At 33.3% G+C, this 18,487-nt stretch overlaps 1 protein-coding gene across 1 annotated transcript; it reads left to right on the plus strand.

Annotated features, from left to right (window-relative positions):
• Positions 1–9,687: 9,687 nt before the first annotated feature.
• On the plus strand, positions 9,688–12,475 carry LOC106371933 (alpha-barbatene synthase). The gene is made up of 7 exons (XM_013812048.3): positions 9,688–9,921; positions 10,049–10,331; positions 10,687–11,068; positions 11,154–11,375; positions 11,460–11,598; positions 11,703–11,951; positions 12,029–12,475. The coding sequence occupies exons 1-7, from the start codon at positions 9,820–9,822 to the stop codon at positions 12,320–12,322; spliced, it is 1,671 nt and encodes a 556-aa protein (XP_013667502.2). The 5' UTR covers positions 9,688–9,819; the 3' UTR covers positions 12,323–12,475.
• Positions 12,476–18,487: the final 6,012 nt, after the last annotated feature.

The following is an 18,487-nucleotide window of genomic DNA, read 5'->3' on the forward strand; positions in this document are numbered from 1 at the left end:
CATTTAAACTGAGTTTTTGGAATTGATTACGTTTGGGGGGGGGGGGGGGGGGGGGGGGGGCAATAAATATTTTTCAATGGGTGGCAATCGAATTTTCTTCTTAGCATTTAAGGAAATTTTAAAATTTTATGGAGGGCAACTGCCCCCTACTTACCCTATGTAGCGATTCTTGGGTTCACCCCTTATGGTGAACCTCTAGGTTCACCAACCAATAGGATTGTGTTATTTCATATTTGATATCTTTTAAAAAAGGAAACAAAATATTGTCGAATTATATTATCTTTTTAAAACTAATAGGTAAAAAATAAAAAAATAAAAAATAGTAATAATTACAAAAAAAAAAAAATTTAACGTCGTCAACAAAACATTAAACCTTAAATCCTAATCCCTAAACCCTGAATTCTAAATCCTAAACCCTTGGGTAAACCCTAAACTCTAGGATAAATCTTAAACTCTAAATCAAAATCACTAAACACTAAAACACTCAAGGGTTTAGGGTTTAGGGTTTACAGTTTTAGGGTTTAGTGTTTTTATTTAGAGTTTACGATTTATCCAAGGGTTTAGGGTTTACCCAAAGGTTTAGAGTTTAGGGTTTACCCAAGGGTTTAGGGTTTAGGATTTAGGGTTTAGGGTTAAGTACGGTTTAGAAACGGAATTTCCATAGAATAAACTAAGAGTTATTCTTTCATTATTTCAAATTCGATATCTTTTAAAAAAAGAAACAAATTATTGTCAAGTTATATTATGTTTTTAAAATAAAAAAGTAAAAAAAATTAGTAGTTACAAAAAAAAGAATTAAAAAAAAATATTTTTAACGTCATCAGCAAAACACTAAACTCTAAATTCTAATCCCTAAACCCTAAATCCTAAACCCTAAACCCTTGGGTAAACCCTAAACCCTTTGATAAACTCAAAACCCTTGGGTAAACCCTAAACCCTTAGATAAATCCTAAACTCTAAATAAAAACACTAAATCTTAAAACTCTAAACCATAAATCTTAAACCCTCAAGTGTTTTAGTGTTTAATGATTTTGATTAAGAGTTTAAGATTTATCCTAGAGTTTAGGGTTTACCCAAGGGTTTAGGGTTTAGGATTTAGGGTTTAGGAATTAGGATTTAGGGTTTAATGTTTTGCTCACGACTTTACAAATATTTTTTTTTGTAATTACTACTATTTTTTATTTATTTCTTTTTATAAAAAGATAATATAATTTGACAATATTTTATTTTCTTTTTTAAAAGATATCGTATATGAAATAACACAATTTTATTAGTCGGTGAACCTAGACTCTAGGGTGAACCGAAACAGAAGAATAAGTCTTAATATAATACATAATCATGTCACAAGTAAATTTTAGACAACTTCATCAATTATGTCATCCATGAGGCGTACATTTGCAGCTAAAGAACGGATAAGCTTTGGGCTAGATCTTAACCATTCAAAATAATACGTCTAACTAGTGTTTCCAAATCCCATAAGAGAAGATGACATGGCCATGGCTACATACCCTGATATGCACCAACCTCTCTTGTTCATCAAAATTTGGCACATGACTGGATTCAGCCCATTTGATAATATACAAGCTGAAGATTTGATCTCACACATATCTTAAACTGCCAAAAAACTACACCAAAATGTTAAAAGCATATATTTAGATATATAAAGGTTCTAATGGCCGGGTCTTTGATCAAAATTTAGAAACTTTCCTACAAAATAGAAAACTCTAGGTTTACGAAATAAATTTTGAATCATTATGCTGAAAATTTAGTCATGGTTTCATTGTAAATGCCACAAATAATAAGAATATATATTATTCATAAATTTTGGGAATATTATATAAAATCTTCCCAGTTATCCAAATGAAGATGAAATTCAACCTTGTGGTTTCATCATAGCCATCGGTTCTCTAACTCTTAATATTTTTCAATGGGTGGCAATCGAATTTTCTTCTTAGCATTTAAGGAAATTTTAAAATTTTATGGAGGGCAACTGCCCCCTACTTACCCTATGTAGCGATTCTTGGGTTCACCCCATATGGTGAACCTCTAGGTTCACCAACCAATAGGATTGTGTTATTTCATATTTGATATCTTTTAAAAAAGGAAACAAAATATTGTCAAATTATATTATCTTTTTAAAACTAATAGGTAAAAAATAAAAAATAAAAAATAGTAATAATTACAAAAAAAAAAAAAATTAACGTCGTCACCAAAACATTAAACCTTAAATCCTAATCCCTAAACCCTGAATTCTAAATCCTAAACCCTTGGGTAAACCCTAAACTCTAGGATAAATCTTAAACTCTAAATCAAAATCACTAAACACTAAAACACTCAAGGGTTTAGGGTTTAGAGTTTAGAGTTTTAGGGTTTAGTGTTTTTCTTTAGAGTTTACGATTTATCCAAGGGTTTAGGGTTTACCCAAAGGTTTAGAGTTTACCCAAGGGTTAAGGGTTTACCCAAGGGTTTACGGTTTAGGATTTAGGGTTTAGGATTTAGGGTTTAGGGATTAGGATTTAGGGTTTAGTGGCTGACGACGTTAAAAAGATTTTTTTTAATTCTTTTTTTCTGTAACTAGTTTTTTTTTTACTTTTTATTTTAAAAGTATAATATAACTTGACAATATTTTGTTTCTTTTTTTAAAAGATATCGAATTTGATTAATGAAATCCTATTGGTTGGTGAACCCAAGAATAACTCTTATATTAACGAATAAGGAATATTAGCAAACGCCCTTAACTATATCCATGAAGCAACATGGAATTAAGTACGGTTTAGAAACGGAATTTCCATAGAATAAACTAGAGTTATTCGTGGTTCAAGAGGTTCACCAACCAATAGGATTTCATTATTTCAAATTCGATATCTTTTAAAAAAGGAAACCGAATATTGTCAAGTTATATTATGTTTTTAAAATAAAAAAGTAAAAAAAATTAGTAGTTACCAAAAAAAGAATTAAAAAAAAATATTTTTAACGCCATCAGCAAAACACTAAACCCTAAATTCTAATCCCTAAACCCTAAATACTAAACTCTAAACCCTTGGGTAAACCCTAAACCCTTGGATAAACTCAAAACTCTTGGGTAAACCCTAAACCCTTAGATAAATCTTAAACTCTAAATAAAAACACTAAATCCTAAAACTCTAAACCCTAAATCCTAAACCCTCGAGTGTTTTAGTGTTTAGTGATTTTGATTTAGAGTTTAAGATTTATCATAGAGTTTAGGGTTTACCCAAAGGTTTAGGGTTTAGGATTTAGGGTTTAGGGATTAGGATTTAGGGTTTAATGTTTTGCTGACGATTTTACAAATATTTTTTTTTGTAATTACTACTATTTTTTATTTATTTCTTTTTATAAAAGGATAATATAATTTGACAATATTTTATTTTCTTTTTTAAAAGATATCGTATATGAAATAACACAATTTTATTGGTCGGTGAACCTAGAGGTTCACCCTCTAGCGTGAACCGAAACAGAAGAATAAGTCTTATTATAATACATAATCACGTCACAAGTAAATTTAGGACAACTTCATCAATTATGTCATCCATGAGGCGTACATTTGCAGCTAAAGAACGGATAAGCTTTGGGCTAGATCTTAACCATTCAAAATAATACGTCTAACTAGTGTTTCCAAATCCCATAAGAGAAGATGACATGGCCATGGCTACATACCCTGATATGCACCAACCTCTCTTGTTCATCAAAATTTGGCACATGACTGGATTCAGCCCATTTGATAATATACAAGCTGAAGATTTGATCTCACACATATCTTAAACTGCCAAAAAGCATATATTTCGATATATAAAGGTTCTAATGGCCGGGTCTTTGATCAAAATTTAGAAACTTTCCTACAAAATAGAAAACTCTAGGTTTAGGAAATAAATTTTGAATCATTATGCTGAAAATTTAGTCATGGTTTCATTGTAAATGCCACAAATAATAAGAATATATATTTTTCATAAATTTTGGGAATATTATATAAAATCTTCCCAGTTATCCAAATGAAGATGAAATTCAACCTTGTGGTTTTATCATAGCCATCGGTTCTCTGACTCTTAATATTTTTCAATGGGTGGCAATCGAATTTTCTTCTTAGCATTTAAGGAAATTTTAAAATTTTATGGAGGGCAACTGCCCCCTACTTACCCTATGTAGCGATTCTTGGATTTACCCCTTAGGGTGAACTTCTAGGTTCAGCAACCAATAAAATTGTGTTATTTCATATTTGATATCTTTTAAAAAAGGAAACAAAATATTGTCAAATTATATTATCTTTTTAAAACTAATAGGTAAGAAATAAAAAATAAAAAATAGTAACAATTACAAAAAAAAAAATTTAACGTCGTCACCAAAACATTAAACCTTAAATCCTAATCCCTAAACCCTGAATTCTAAATCCTAAACCCTTGGGTAAACCCTAAATTCTAGGATAAATCTTAAACTCTAAATCAAAATCACTAAACACTAAAACACTCAAGGGTTTAGGGTTTAGGGTTTAGAGTTTTAGGGTTTAGTGTTTTTATTTAGAGTTTACGATTTATCCAAGGGTTTAGGGTTTACCCAAAGGTTTAGAGTTTACCCAAGGGTTTAGGGTTTACCCAAGGGTTTAGGGTTTACCCAAGGGTTTAGGGTTTAGGATTTAAGGTTTAGGATTTAGGGTTTAGGGATTAGGATTTAGGGTTTAGTGGCTGACGACGTTAAAAAGATTTTTTTTAATTCTTTTTTTCTGTAACTAGTTTTTTTTTTTACTTTTTATTTTAAAAGTATTAAATAAGTTGACAATATTTTGTTTCCTTTTTTAAAAGATATCGAATTTGATTAATGAAATCCTATTGGTTGGTGAACCTAGAGGTTCACCCTAAGGGGTGAACCCAAGAATAACTCTTATATAAATGAATAAGGAATATTAGCAAACGCCCTTAACTATATCCATGAAGCAACATGGAATTAAGTACGGTTTAGAAACGGAATTTCCATAGAATAAACTAAGAGTTATTCTTGGTTCAAGAGGTTCACCAACCAATAAGATTTCATTATTTCAAATTCGATATCTTTTAAAAAAGGAAACCAAATATTGTCAAGTTATATTTTGTTTTTAAAATAAAAAAGTAAAAAAAATTAGTAGTTACAAAAAAAAGAATTAAAAAAAAATATTTTTAACGTCATCAGCAAAACACTAAACCCTAAATTCTAATCCCTAAACCCTAAATCCTAAACCCTAAACCCTTGGGTAAACCCTAAACCCTTGGATAAACTCAAAACCCTTGGGTAAACCCTTAGATAAATCTTAAACTCTAAATAAAAACACTAAATCCTAAAACTCTAAACCCTAAATCCTAAACCCTCGAGTGTTTTAGTGTTTAGTGATTTTGATTTAGAGTTTAAAATTTATCCTAGAGTTTAGGGTTTACCCAAGGGTTTAGGGTTTAGGATTTAGGGTTTAGGGATTAGGATTTAGGGTTTAATGTTTTGCTGACGACTTTACAAATATTTTTTTTTTTGTAATTACTACTATTTTTTATTTATTTCTTTTTATAAAAAGATAATATAATTTGACAATATTTTATTTTCCTTTTTTAAAAAATATCGTATATGAAATAACACAATCCTATTGGTCGGTGAACCTAGAGGTTCACCGTAGGGGGTGAACCGAAGAATAAGTCTTAATATAATACATAATCACGTCACAAGTAAATTTAGGACAACTTCATCAATTATGTCATCCATGAGGCGTACATTTGCAGCTAAAGAACGGATAAGCTTTGGGCTAGATCTTAACCATTCAAAATAATACGTCTAACTAGTGTTTCCAAATCCCATAAGAGAAGATGACATGGCCATGGCTACATACCCTGATATGCACAAACCTCTCTTGTTCATCAAAATTTGGCACATGACTGGATTCAGCCCATTTGATAATATACAAGCTGAAGATTTGATCTCACACATATCTTAAACTGCCAAAAAACTACACCAAAATGTTAAAAGCATATATTTAGATATATAAAGGTTCTAATGGTCGGGTCTTTGATCAAAATTTAGAAACTTTCCTACAAAATAGAAAACTCTAGGTTTAGGAAATAAATTTTGAATCATTATGCTGAAAATTTAGTCATGGTTTCATTGTAAATGCCACAAATAATAAGAATATATATTTTTCATAAATTTTGGGAATATTATATAAAATCTTTCCAGTTATCCAAATGAAGATGAAATTCAACCTTGTGGTTTTATCATAGCCATCGGTTCTCTGACTCTTACTCCCTTCTCCATCTTTCGAAAAAAGATCGATGAATAATCCCAAAAGAAAATGAAGTGTCCAAAGAGAAAAATACTACGATCTTTTAAAAAATGAAAGGGAAAATTTACAAAATAACCTCCAACTTTCGAACATAAACCAAAAACATCTTCAATTCACAAACACGTCATTTTAACTTTTAACTTCTAGTCAAACATGAATAAATTTCATATTTTCGTTGACCAAGCCTTTTCAATTTCGTCAAAAATCAACCGTTTAGTTCTTTTAGTCATATTTAACGATTGACTTTTAGTGAGATCAAAATGGCTTGATCAACACAGATATAAATTTTTTTTTGTTCCAATTTAAAAGTTAGAGGATTAAAATTGCTCATTTAAAAATATCTGAATTAAAAATTGTTGTTTTCTTTTTTTTTTGTGAAACTGGTAGTTTTTGTTTGGCTATACTTTTTTATCCTTATTTCTTCCTAAAAAGTTTTGTTTTGCAACTACTTCCTAAAATATTTAAAACGTGGAAAGGATAGAACAAATCAGGTTCCGATTTGCTACGTCACTAACGACAAGAAAGTGGAGCACATTAAAAGGATAAGGCTTTTAACATTTCTGTGGTCAGAAACTGATACCTTTTGTCCGACTATACTTTTTTATTCTTATTTCTTCCTTAAATGTTTTTTTTACAACTACTTCCTAAAATGTTTAAAACGTGAAAAGAAAAGAACAAATTAGATTCTGACTGGTAACACTAGATTGAACGGTGCGGAACAAACAGATTTGATAGTGCGATACGGTTTATAACAAAAACATACAGTGAAACAACTGCTGATCGCCAAGAAAAAACAGTTAAAAACAAAATATAAATGGTGATATGTATAATGAATAATGTGACTGCAGGATACATATAAATCTATTTATGTTTTATAAACTAAAAATCAGTGGTATTAATATAATTGTTTAAAATATAGATTTTATCTGAAAAATATTTTATATATCTGAAATATAAAACTTAATATGCTATTACTGAAATTTTATAGCCAGCATTTTATTTTAAAAACTATAATTACGCTAGTTGTATTTAAACAAAATTAATTTAAGTTTGTTATTTAAAAAAAAAATTAAAATCAATACATAAATTAATTTAAGTTTGTTATAATAAACAATATTTTTATCAAAAATACCAAATAAATAAAGTTTTTAGGTAATCTTGAGAGATCTTTTTTTAAAATGAAATATGAACTATTAAAAATAAGTGAATAGTAGCATATATATTAAAAAAGTGCATAAAAAGTGTTCAAATCGTGACAAATATTAGAAATATTGTTAATAAAAGCTTATAAAATATTAATTGTAAACAAGTATGTAGGTAACAGAAAAATATACTGTGTGATAGCAATTATGTATTTTAAAGTTATACTATTTTTGGAAATGAAGATGACATAACAAAACAAGAGAGCATTAAAAATATTGATTATACTTATATTTTTTACTTGAAAATAAAATAACTAAACAACTCAATAGAAAACCAACCACTTAGTCCCTTCTTATTTTGAGGTGCGGTCTATTGATAAGTTGTGCCGCACTTGTATTTATATTTTTAATTTTAATCAGAAAATTATGGTTAAAGTTTGCTTTAATGATGAAAAAATGGCGTTTAATTTTGTATCTCGCCGAAACCGCACAATATATTCATACCCTTGTTATTGCTAATAGGGCCGGATACAAGGCGGATACTTGCAATTTTACGTGTATCTGATAGTTGATTTGTTTTGTATGAATAATAAAAATTTAGATTTGTATATGCCTTGTAAAAAGTAAGTACTTACTATTTTGAATACTTGATCAAAAATGAGTTACTTGCAAATTATTTGTCCCGATCTATTATTTACTATTTACGAGTACTTGTAAATATTTACAAGTATTATGGGTATTTAAAAATTACTTAATAAATAATATTTTACTAGAAATGGACATGAATTCATTTTTTTCTTTACTCTACTAAAAGAACATGAAAATTACTTTAAACAAAATACTTGTGTATATTATAAAGAAGAAGAATAAAAAGATATGAATATTCTGATATTGAAACATAGTATACTTCTCATGATAACAAAAATATATTTTCTAGGCAACCAGTGAGTAGTAGTAGTAAGCCAGACATCTAATTTTTTTAATATTTGTTATTTGTTTTGTACTTATAAGCATCTAAATTTTTTTCTAATACTTTACTTGATGATGACGAGTATTTGAAAAATCAAGATGAATACAAAAAAATAACAAGTATAAGACGAGTAACGAATCTTTGTGGTAAACCTTAAAATGCAATTAAAAGAAAAAACAAGTATTATTATCAAGTAATAAGTATTTAATATGGCATCACTACAAGAAACAAATTGAGTCCCAGCGAACAAATTATGTAATAAGTATTATCAAGTAATTAGTCTTGCAAGTAATAAATTTGTTGACTTATTACTTACCTTGATAACACCCAATACTTAAATTTTCAAGGCAGATACAAATCAAGTATCAAGTTACTTAAGTAACGAATAGTGATGTCCAACCTTAATTGTTAAAATGGAAAAAGCCACCCACTGTAAATACAACACTTGACCTTCCCAACTATGTACTAGACAATCATTTATCAGTTTTTGTTTTTTGATCAAAACCATTTATCAGTTATTTCTTCTGTTTCATAAAAAATGTCACTCTCACACATATCAAGAAAATGATTGAGATGCATCTATATTTTTATTAATTACATCTAATTAACTAATAGTATTTGAGATAAATAAGTTTATTTATTAGATCAATGCATTTTACAATTAATATTCAGCTGAAGTAAATAAAAATTGCATTGAAATTCTAAAACGATATTTTTATGTAAAATAATTCTAAAATGACACTCTTTAAAAACAAATGTAATATTAGTTAATCAACTAATCGAGTTATGGATACATGTTGGTAGCATTAATACACTTAGTATGGAAAATATAATAATTAATGACAACTAGATATAATGTTTAATTTATTAAGAATATATTTATAGTTAACATATGTAAATATTAACGTCAGAGACATACGTGTTGTTACATTTTGAAATTTTTTAAACGATTGTAGATAACTTAATCTTTTGAAAATTTCACACTGAAAATTTTGTGATCAGTGGTTTAAAACTGTTGTTATAACAAGTTACAAATGATCATAAAATCATATGAGTATGAAGCTTCATTTAATAGATATTCAAATTAAAAATATGTATTTTAATAACATTTAAATTAATCTATATACCATATAAAATAAATAAATATTTTGATTTTTTCTTTTTTGAAATATGCATTATACTTGAATTTAAAAAAAAATCAGATATTTTTATTATTTTAGTTTGATCAAATCATTAAAATATAGTTTACATATCATTTGGTATTATTTAAAAAAATAAAAATATATTTATTTTAAAAGTATTTCATTATGCGAAGGACACAGATTAATTCCTAGTATTATATATATATATATATATCTACCCTCTGAAAAGGTCTGCACCACCCTCAGCTCTGTCTCCCTATGGAAGAAGTAAAGAGCGGTCAGAAAAACTACTTAAATTTTTCAAAATTGCTACCCTCTCAATGGGGTGATCACTTTCTCAATATCTCCATTGCTGATTCAGTGAGTCCATTTATATATATATACTCGGACAAAGAATATATATACATAATTTTCAAAAAAAAAAAGAATATATATACATGCATGTATTATTCCTTAAATGGTATCTTTGACTTGTATTGACATTCAGGATTTTGATGTGCTTGCAAGAGAGATGGAAGTACTAAAGCCTAAATTAAGAAAAAACATATTCACGTTTTCTTCCAGAGACAAAGACGCAATGAAGAGGAGCATTCTTTCGATTCATGTTCTGGACAGTCTTGGCCTCGCTTATATTTTTGAGAAGGAGATCGTGGAGACCCTAAAACATGCTTTCGAGAAGATAGATGAACTGATCACAGATGAAAATGATCTGTACACAGTCTCCATCATGTTTCGGGTTTTTAGAATATATGGTCATAATATGTTGTCTGGTAAGTAATATTTTTTTTTTGGACAAAAACTGGTAAGTAATATCTTAATGAGTTAGAGCACCATTAATCATGTGTGTTTAAAGGGTGCTTAGCATTTTTTTAATTAAAAAAAAAAAGAGAAGAAGAAGAAGAAGGAACGCTTAATTAGACATCACAAAACTGTTGCTTGCACTGTTCGCGGACCCCACGGACATGTGGCGGTTCGCGATTGATTATTCTTTTAATTTTTTTTTTTTAGACAAAACAAAAAAAATTTAAAAGTTTTTTAAGTACCCCACTTAAGCAACTTTAGGGTTAATGGTGGCCTTACGTATGTGTACGTTATATATTAAATAATATATATTTTTCCATGTAGATGTTTTCGATAGATTCAAAAGAAACGACGGTAAATTTAAAGAAAGATTAATGGAAGATGTCCAGGGCATGCTAAGCTTCTACGAAGCAGCGCACTTCAGGACAACGACAGATCATATCCTGGATGAAGCGTTGAGCTTTACATTGGACTATTTGGAGTCACTAGCTACAGATAGCAAAGCGATCCCACCACATATTTTAAAGCATATACAAAATGCTCTTTACATACCGCAGCATCAGAACGTCCCAGTTCTGGTTGCAAGAGAGTATCTTTCGTTCTATAAACAAGAAGAGGACAACGATGAGACACTACTCAAGCTAGCCAAGCTCAATTTCAAGTTCTTGCAACTTCACTACATTCAAGAATTAAAAATTATCACCACGTGTGTGAATGAATAAATTTTCTTATGAGATAGATGTAGGAGGAGTATTATATATATATATATAATTTTTGTTCTATATTTGCAGGTGGTGGAGGGAACTAGACCATACGAAGAACCTCCCACACGGCTTCAGAGAACGAACATTCGAGAGCTGGTTTGTGGGATCGATGATGTATTTTGAGCCACAATTTTCACTTGGGAGAATTATGTCGGCCAAGTTTATCTTATTGTTGGCCTTTTTAGACGATGCTTGCGATACTTATGGTTCAATTCCTGAAGTTGAAAGCGTGGTTAACTGTTTGGAAAGGTATCTATATATATACACCTAAGAAACATCTATTTGGTTTCATCAGAAAACACCGACAACCATTGTGAATTGTTATTTGAACAGATGGGATCCCGAGTACATGGAAAATCTTCATGGTCACATGAAGACTGCCTTCAAATTTGTGATGTCTGTTTACAAGGAGTTTGAAGAAATATTGAAGTCACAAGGAAGATCATTTGCGTTGGAGAAGATGATAGAAGAGGTGATAACTACTTACAACACCTTCGTTAATCTTAAATGCCCAAATTTACATTTATTTAGTGGTAATGAAGTTGTGTATGATGTTTAAATCTTTGGTATAAGCAGTTCAAGATAGTCGCGAGAACAAATCTTGACCTTATCAAATGGGCAAGAGCAGGTCAAATCCCTAACTTTGATGAGTATGTAGAGGCTGGTGGGGCTGAGGCTGGTTCGTATGCAACCATAGCATGTTCTATTATGGGACTTGGAGAGATTGGTAAAAAAGAAGATTTTGAGTGGCTACTATCTAGACCAAAGTCTGTCCGATATCTAGCAAGGAAGACACGTCTCTTGGATGATATTACGGATTTTGAGGTACACATTATAATTAGAAAGGTTTAGGTTAACTAATGATTTCATTTTGTTACCTAAATGGCTCCTTGTATTATCAGGAGGATATGAATAAAGGGTACACTGCAAATGCGCTTAACTATTACATGAAACAACATGGAGTCACGAAAAAAGAGGCAAGTGGGGAATTTCATAAGATGATTGGAGATATCAACAAGATTGTAAACGAAGAGTGCTTAAAGACAACCAACATTTCACGTCCCGTTCTTATGCAAGTCGTCAATTATGGACGCATGGTGAATATTCTCTATACGTCGGATGATGTCTACAATCACCGTGAAGGAAAACTAAAGGATTATCTCACTGCTTTGCTTGTCGATCCGATACATCTTTAGTTAAGAGTTTGATAGTATATCCGTTTGGTTTTCTACTTTGTGGTTGTGATGTTTGTGGTTGATTTTGAGGTCATGTCTTTGATAAAATGTTGCCTATTCTGAGGAAATAGAGCTAAACCGTATGCAATAAAATAAGTTGCAAATGACTGAACACAAGGATTTAGCCTTTTAAGCTTATAATTAGAATTTCATGTTGCATTTTGGAATAACCATAGTTTGTATAGAGAAGGTATTCAACTTGAGTATTATTGATCTTAAGCATAAGCTTACATACAGAGAGAATAGGAGTAGAGAGCAAGTCATGTATCCTAGGCTATCAATACAAGGAGAGATTATAGAAACTAAAGATATTTATGTAATCATATCTAAGATATAGAGTATATACTAACATCCCCCCTCAAGATGGACATCCAGAGGTAAGTCCAATCTTTGCTGATAGAGTTTGGAATCTTGGTCGAGGCAATGGTTTTGACAAGGCATCAGCCAGTTGATCAGCAGAGCAAACATGAAAGACCCGTAGACGCTTTTGCTGGACTTGTTTCCGAATGAAATGATAATCAAGTGCCACATGTTTCATTCTTCTATGAAAAACTAGGTTGGCACACAGCTGAGTTGCTCCTATATTATCACAGTAAATTGTGGGTATGCCAGACAAAGGAATACCAAGCTCGGTGGCAATGGAGAGGATCCATTTTAGTTCCACTGCAGTATCTGCAACAGACCGGTATTCTACCTCCGTCGACGAACGAGATACACTTTTTTGCTTGCGTGAGCCCCAAGATATAGGCTGTTTCCCAATGTACACAATGTTAAGCTCCTGTAGAAGTGTAGTCATCCTTGTTCCCAGCCCAATCTGAATAGGCATGAAGAGTTAAGGGAGTTGACGCAAAGAAGAATATACCATGAGTAACCGTCCCAGCTAGATATCGCAGCACTCTTTTTACTGCATCCCAGTGTGCGTCAGTCGGTTTATGCATATACTGTGAGAGTCTATTCACTGCAAACGCAATGTCTGGTCGTGTAAGACCAAGATACTGAAGACTACCAACTGTAGCTCTAAACATCGTCGGGTCAGCAAGAGGTGTACCAAGTGTAGCCCTGAGTATCTGAGACGAACACATTGGAGTAAGAGCGGGTTTCACATTTTCCATTTTCGTTCGATGGAGAAAATCAGAGACATAACGGTGTTGAGTCAGACGCAGACCAGAAGGCGTGCGAGAAGCTTCAAGACCAAGGAAGTATGAGAGATTTCCAAGATCCTTCAATGAAAACCGAGAAGCAAGGGTAGTAATGAACCGATCAACCAGAGGAGGAGAATTTCATGTGACCACAATATCATATACATAAATAAGGATGTAGACAATATGTGTTCCCAATCTGAGAATGAAGAGTGATGTGTCACCAAGAGAAGCGATGAAGCCAACGCTTGTAAGGAACTGGCGGAGTTCATTGTACCACGCCCTCGGAGCCTGTTTTAGGCCATTTATTGCCTTCCGTAGAAGACATACATAATGTGGTTTGTCCTGATCAACAAATCCCGGTGGTTGCATCATGTACACTTCCTCTTGAAGATGACCTTGAAGGAAAGCGTTATTGACATCTAGTTGACGAAGCGGCCAGTTATGAGCAACAGCAACGCCAAGAACCAGTCTGATCGTTGCATGCTTGATCACAGGACTGAATGTGTCATGAAAATCAAGTCCTTGTTGCTGATGATTTCCTTTGGCCACCAAGCGCGATTTTAACCTGCCAACAGAACCATCAAGATTACGTTTAATGGTATGAATCCATCTACAACCCACAACGTTTTTATTAGCAGGAGGTGGAGTTAAATCCCATGTCCCCTCACGTATTTGAGCATCCATTTCAGCACCCATGGATTTACGCCACCGTTCATCTTGCAGTGCCTGAGCAAGAGTTCGAGGCTCCACGTCCCCTAACTGAGCTATAAGCCCATATTTTGGGTTTGGTTTTCGAACATTGTTCCTTGCTCGAGTCATCATCGGATGAGACACTGGAACCTGCGGCTCAGGAGCTGGTTGCATCTGGATAGGCTCAGGAGCTGGTTGTGGTGGAGTAGGCGTTAGGGCTGGTTCCACCAGAGTTGGTGTGGGTTCGAGCTCAAGTGCAGAGTCCTCTGTTTCAGTCAGTGTAGCTGGTGTCGAACTCGTTGGTGGAGGAGCAGAGTTCAGGGGCAGTTGATGAATGAGTGGCTGGTGATAGATCGGAACTGTTGTAGCTGGAGGATAAGCTGAAGAAGAAGAGGAGTCTGGAGAAGAAGAGTTTTGAGAAGTGTTTTGAGAGAAAGGGAATATACTCAAGTGCAGAGTCCTCTGTTTCAGTCAGTGTAGCTGGTGTCGAACTCGTTGGTGGAGGAGCAGAGTTCAGGGGCAGTTGATGAATGAGTGGCTGGTGATAGATCGGAACTGTTGTAGCTGGAGGATAAGCTGAAGAAGAAGAGGAGTCTGGAGAAGAAGAGTTTTGAGAAGTGTTTTGAGAGAAAGGGAATATACTCTCTTGAAAAATGACATGACGAGAAGTATAGATACGTTGTGTGGACTTGTCTAGACAAAAAAGCACTTTGAGTTAGAGAATACCCCAGAAACACACACGGAATGGATTTTGGATTGAATTTATTTGCACCATAGAGTCGCAGCCACGGGTAGAAAAGGCACCCAAAGACCCGGAGTTTAGTGTAGTTTGGGATGGAGACTTCTTCTCAAGGTTTGGCGTGGCATGCGATTTATAAGATAAACCACAATCATGAACGCATAAGACCAGTATTTGATCGGCATCTTGGCATGAGTAAGCAAAGACATTCATGTTTCCACTATGTGACGGTGTCGTCTTTCCGCAATGCCGTTGTGTTCAGGGGTGTGTGGTGGACTGGTGAGATGTTGAATCCCGTGATCAGCAAGAAACGATCTGAGACCAATGTACTCACCACCATTATCCGAGTAAAGGGTTTTGATTTTAGAACTGAACTGATGCTCCACCAGCGCTTTGAATGTAGGAAAGAGATGGATAACCTGAGACTTTAGCTTTAGAGGATAGAGCCAAATATACCTTGTGAAATGATCAACAAAGATTATATAATACTTGAACCCATCAACTGAATAGCTAGGAGCAGTCCAGACATCTGAGAATACAACATCAAGAGGACGAGAAGAACGAATAGATGTATTGGAAAATGGAAGTTTGTGGCTTTTATAATTGAACAAGAATTGCAAAACAAAAATGATGATATAGAAGAAGCTGGAAGAGAAAAAGCTGAAATAAGTTGATTTGAAATCGATAGTGAAGGATGCCCAAGTCTTGAATGCCAAGTTGAAAGAGATGACTTGATACATGGAAAAGCTTGAATTAGAGAAGAAGTCACCGGCCACTCATACACTCCATCATTGGCCTTGCCTTTGAGAAGTGTTTCCCCCGTTCTGAGATCCTTCACCAGAAATGTAAATGGACACAATTGCACCATAACGTTATTAGTTCGACATAGCTTATTAACTGAAATCAGATTCTTCTTCATTTGAGGAACACACAACACATTAGTAAGAGATAAAGGACGAGAGTTTGAGGGTAATGTGTAGGAACCAGTGTGAGTGATGTTCAATCCCGTTCCATTTCCAACCATAACATCATCATTCCCTTGATAAAGTGCATAGAGAGAGGGATTCTGGAGGTCTGAGGCAATGTGGTGTGACGCTCCACTGTCCAAAAGCCATGATTGTGTTGCTTCAGACGGAGATGCAGTAGTGTAATGAGCCTGCGGAGTCCACGGCTGATGTGGAGTTTGTTGTGGTTGCTGATACCACTGAGGTACTCCCCTGCCATGAGAAGACGATGGCATGACCTGTATGAACTGAGGACACCTCCTCGCACTATGGCCTTGCATGCCACAGATTTGACATTTTCCAAGATAAGGCTTGGAATTGCGATAGTTTCCTCGAGCGGGAGAGCCAGAACCACGGTAGTTCGAGTTAGGACGTGGTGTCTGGTGATGTGAGTATTGAGCTGCATTCGCGGTGATTGGCATGGAAGCATCAGTTGTTTCTTTGATAGTTGCAATAGCATTCTCCCTGTTAAGTAGCTTCTCGTGAAGTTCTTCTACCGAGATTGGAACATCACGGCCATTCACCATTTCAGTTAATACATAATAGTCTTCTCCTAGACCATCTGTGATAATGTCAAGCAAGTTTTCATGTTCGTACGCAGTTCCAAGAAGTGCCAGTTGGTCGGTTTTGGTGAGAATATTGCGCATGTACTCGGAGACAGACTGACTACCTTTGGTGATGTGTTTCAGCTGTTGTTTAAGTTGTTTCACATGAGCACGGGATGGCTTCCCGTAGGTGTTGGCTAGGTTTTGCCAGATCTCACGAGTTGTGGAAGCTCGTGCCACCACCGGTTGAACTGTGAGTGCAAGAGTGCCTAGAATCGCACTGTATAGCATCCTATCTTGTCGTTTCCATGCCAGAAACAGAGGATTTGAACTGGTGACGTTTTCTGTCATGATAGTGGCCCCCGGAATGGATGTGTCTTCAAGGAAGACGTGGAGTTCATGTGCTTCAAGAAGAGCGTAGACTTGGATCTTTCAAGTTAGATAGTTCGAAGAAGTGAGTTTTGTAATCCCTGACATGTTGACAGAGATCAATGGAGTTTTTGGATCAGCACCATTGTAAACTGGTGTGATTGCAACGTGAGAGGCGTTTGTGTTCGCTATTGAAAAAGAGAGATACGTCGCAGAGAAGAGAATGGATCTTATTTGTGCTCTGATACCATATAGAGAAGGTATTCAACTTGAGTATTATTGATAGCTTATATACAGAGAGAATAGGAGTAGAGAGCAAGTCACGTATCCTAGGCTATCAATACAAGGAGAGATTATAGAAACTAAAGATATTTACGTAATCATATCTAAGATATAGAGTATATACTAACAGTTTGAAGCAAGAACTTCATCACCATCAAATAAAAAACCATCAATGATTGAATTCCGTTAGACCTGTCGTCACAATCCGCTTCTAGATCTGTCAATTACCTTTTCTAAATGGTTCAACTAAACCAAAAATTTTGTGTTTCCAAATCCATTGAAAAAGACACACAAAACAATTAAAAACTCTGTAAGATTTAGAATAAATTGACAATCATATAAATCAAATGACCAGAAACAAAATAAATCAAAGAAACAGAAAAGAATCTCTTTTTTTTTGCTTCTCTTTCGACGGCTAGAGTTTTTGTCCACGAAACCCGGAATAGTCCTCTTATGAAGTGCTTGGAGTTTGCCAAGTTATCGCCACCTTTTTCATGTCAAACAACTTGCGATAGAAACAAAAAGCTTTATTCAAAACTTTTTAAGTATATCAACCATCTTATAACTTTTCTGTTTATCATATATTTTGTGTAGAATGCATATGAAAAATGCCTACCAGTACTATTCTTAAGAAACAGGTAATAACTTGTTAGTCTTTAACTCTTTATCATAGACCCATTTTAACCAACAAATCTCTCAATCTCATATAACCGGTTTTCCCAATTTTTGGATCAGAGATATTTTCTTATGTTGTTCTTTTTCCTCTTCACCTTGATTTTCAGTCTTATCTTGATGAACCTCTTAACATTCATTGAACTTCAAGCTCATAGCAGTATTGTCAAGCTCGTAACAATGACAAAAACATGATATAATCATTCGTCATATTTCTAGTTTTTTTTTTAAAGATAAATTAGTTACATACTTTAATCCAAAAAAAAATTAGTTACATACCTTGTGACGGGTAGGATGAAAACGAAGACAAGGAAGAAGATTAAAGTAAGACTAATTCATGTAGCCAAATGGAAAAGGCAAAAACTATTTGAAGACGAAAAACTGTATTGGTTATTAATTACAAAAAGTATTTTATGACTAAACTAAACTAAGCTGTATTGGTTTGTTTAATTTTTTTTAACCAAACTAAAAAAAAACTATAACATTAAAAATTAATTGCAGATTCTTTTTGCGATTCGAAAATAGCTGAAGGCTTTTATCACTAAAATCTCTATCATTTGTAACTATTTTATATTTCAATTGAACATGCAGTTTCTCTTTTTTTTTTTTGAAACACAACTTAATTTCATTACTCTTCAAACTGCTTGATTACAACGATTAGAAGGAATTAACCATCCTCTTTG

Source organism: Brassica napus, chromosome C9 (assembly GCF_020379485.1).
Source record: "Brassica napus cultivar Da-Ae chromosome C9, Da-Ae, whole genome shotgun sequence".
Lineage (NCBI taxonomy): Eukaryota > Viridiplantae > Streptophyta > Magnoliopsida > Brassicales > Brassicaceae > Brassica > Brassica napus.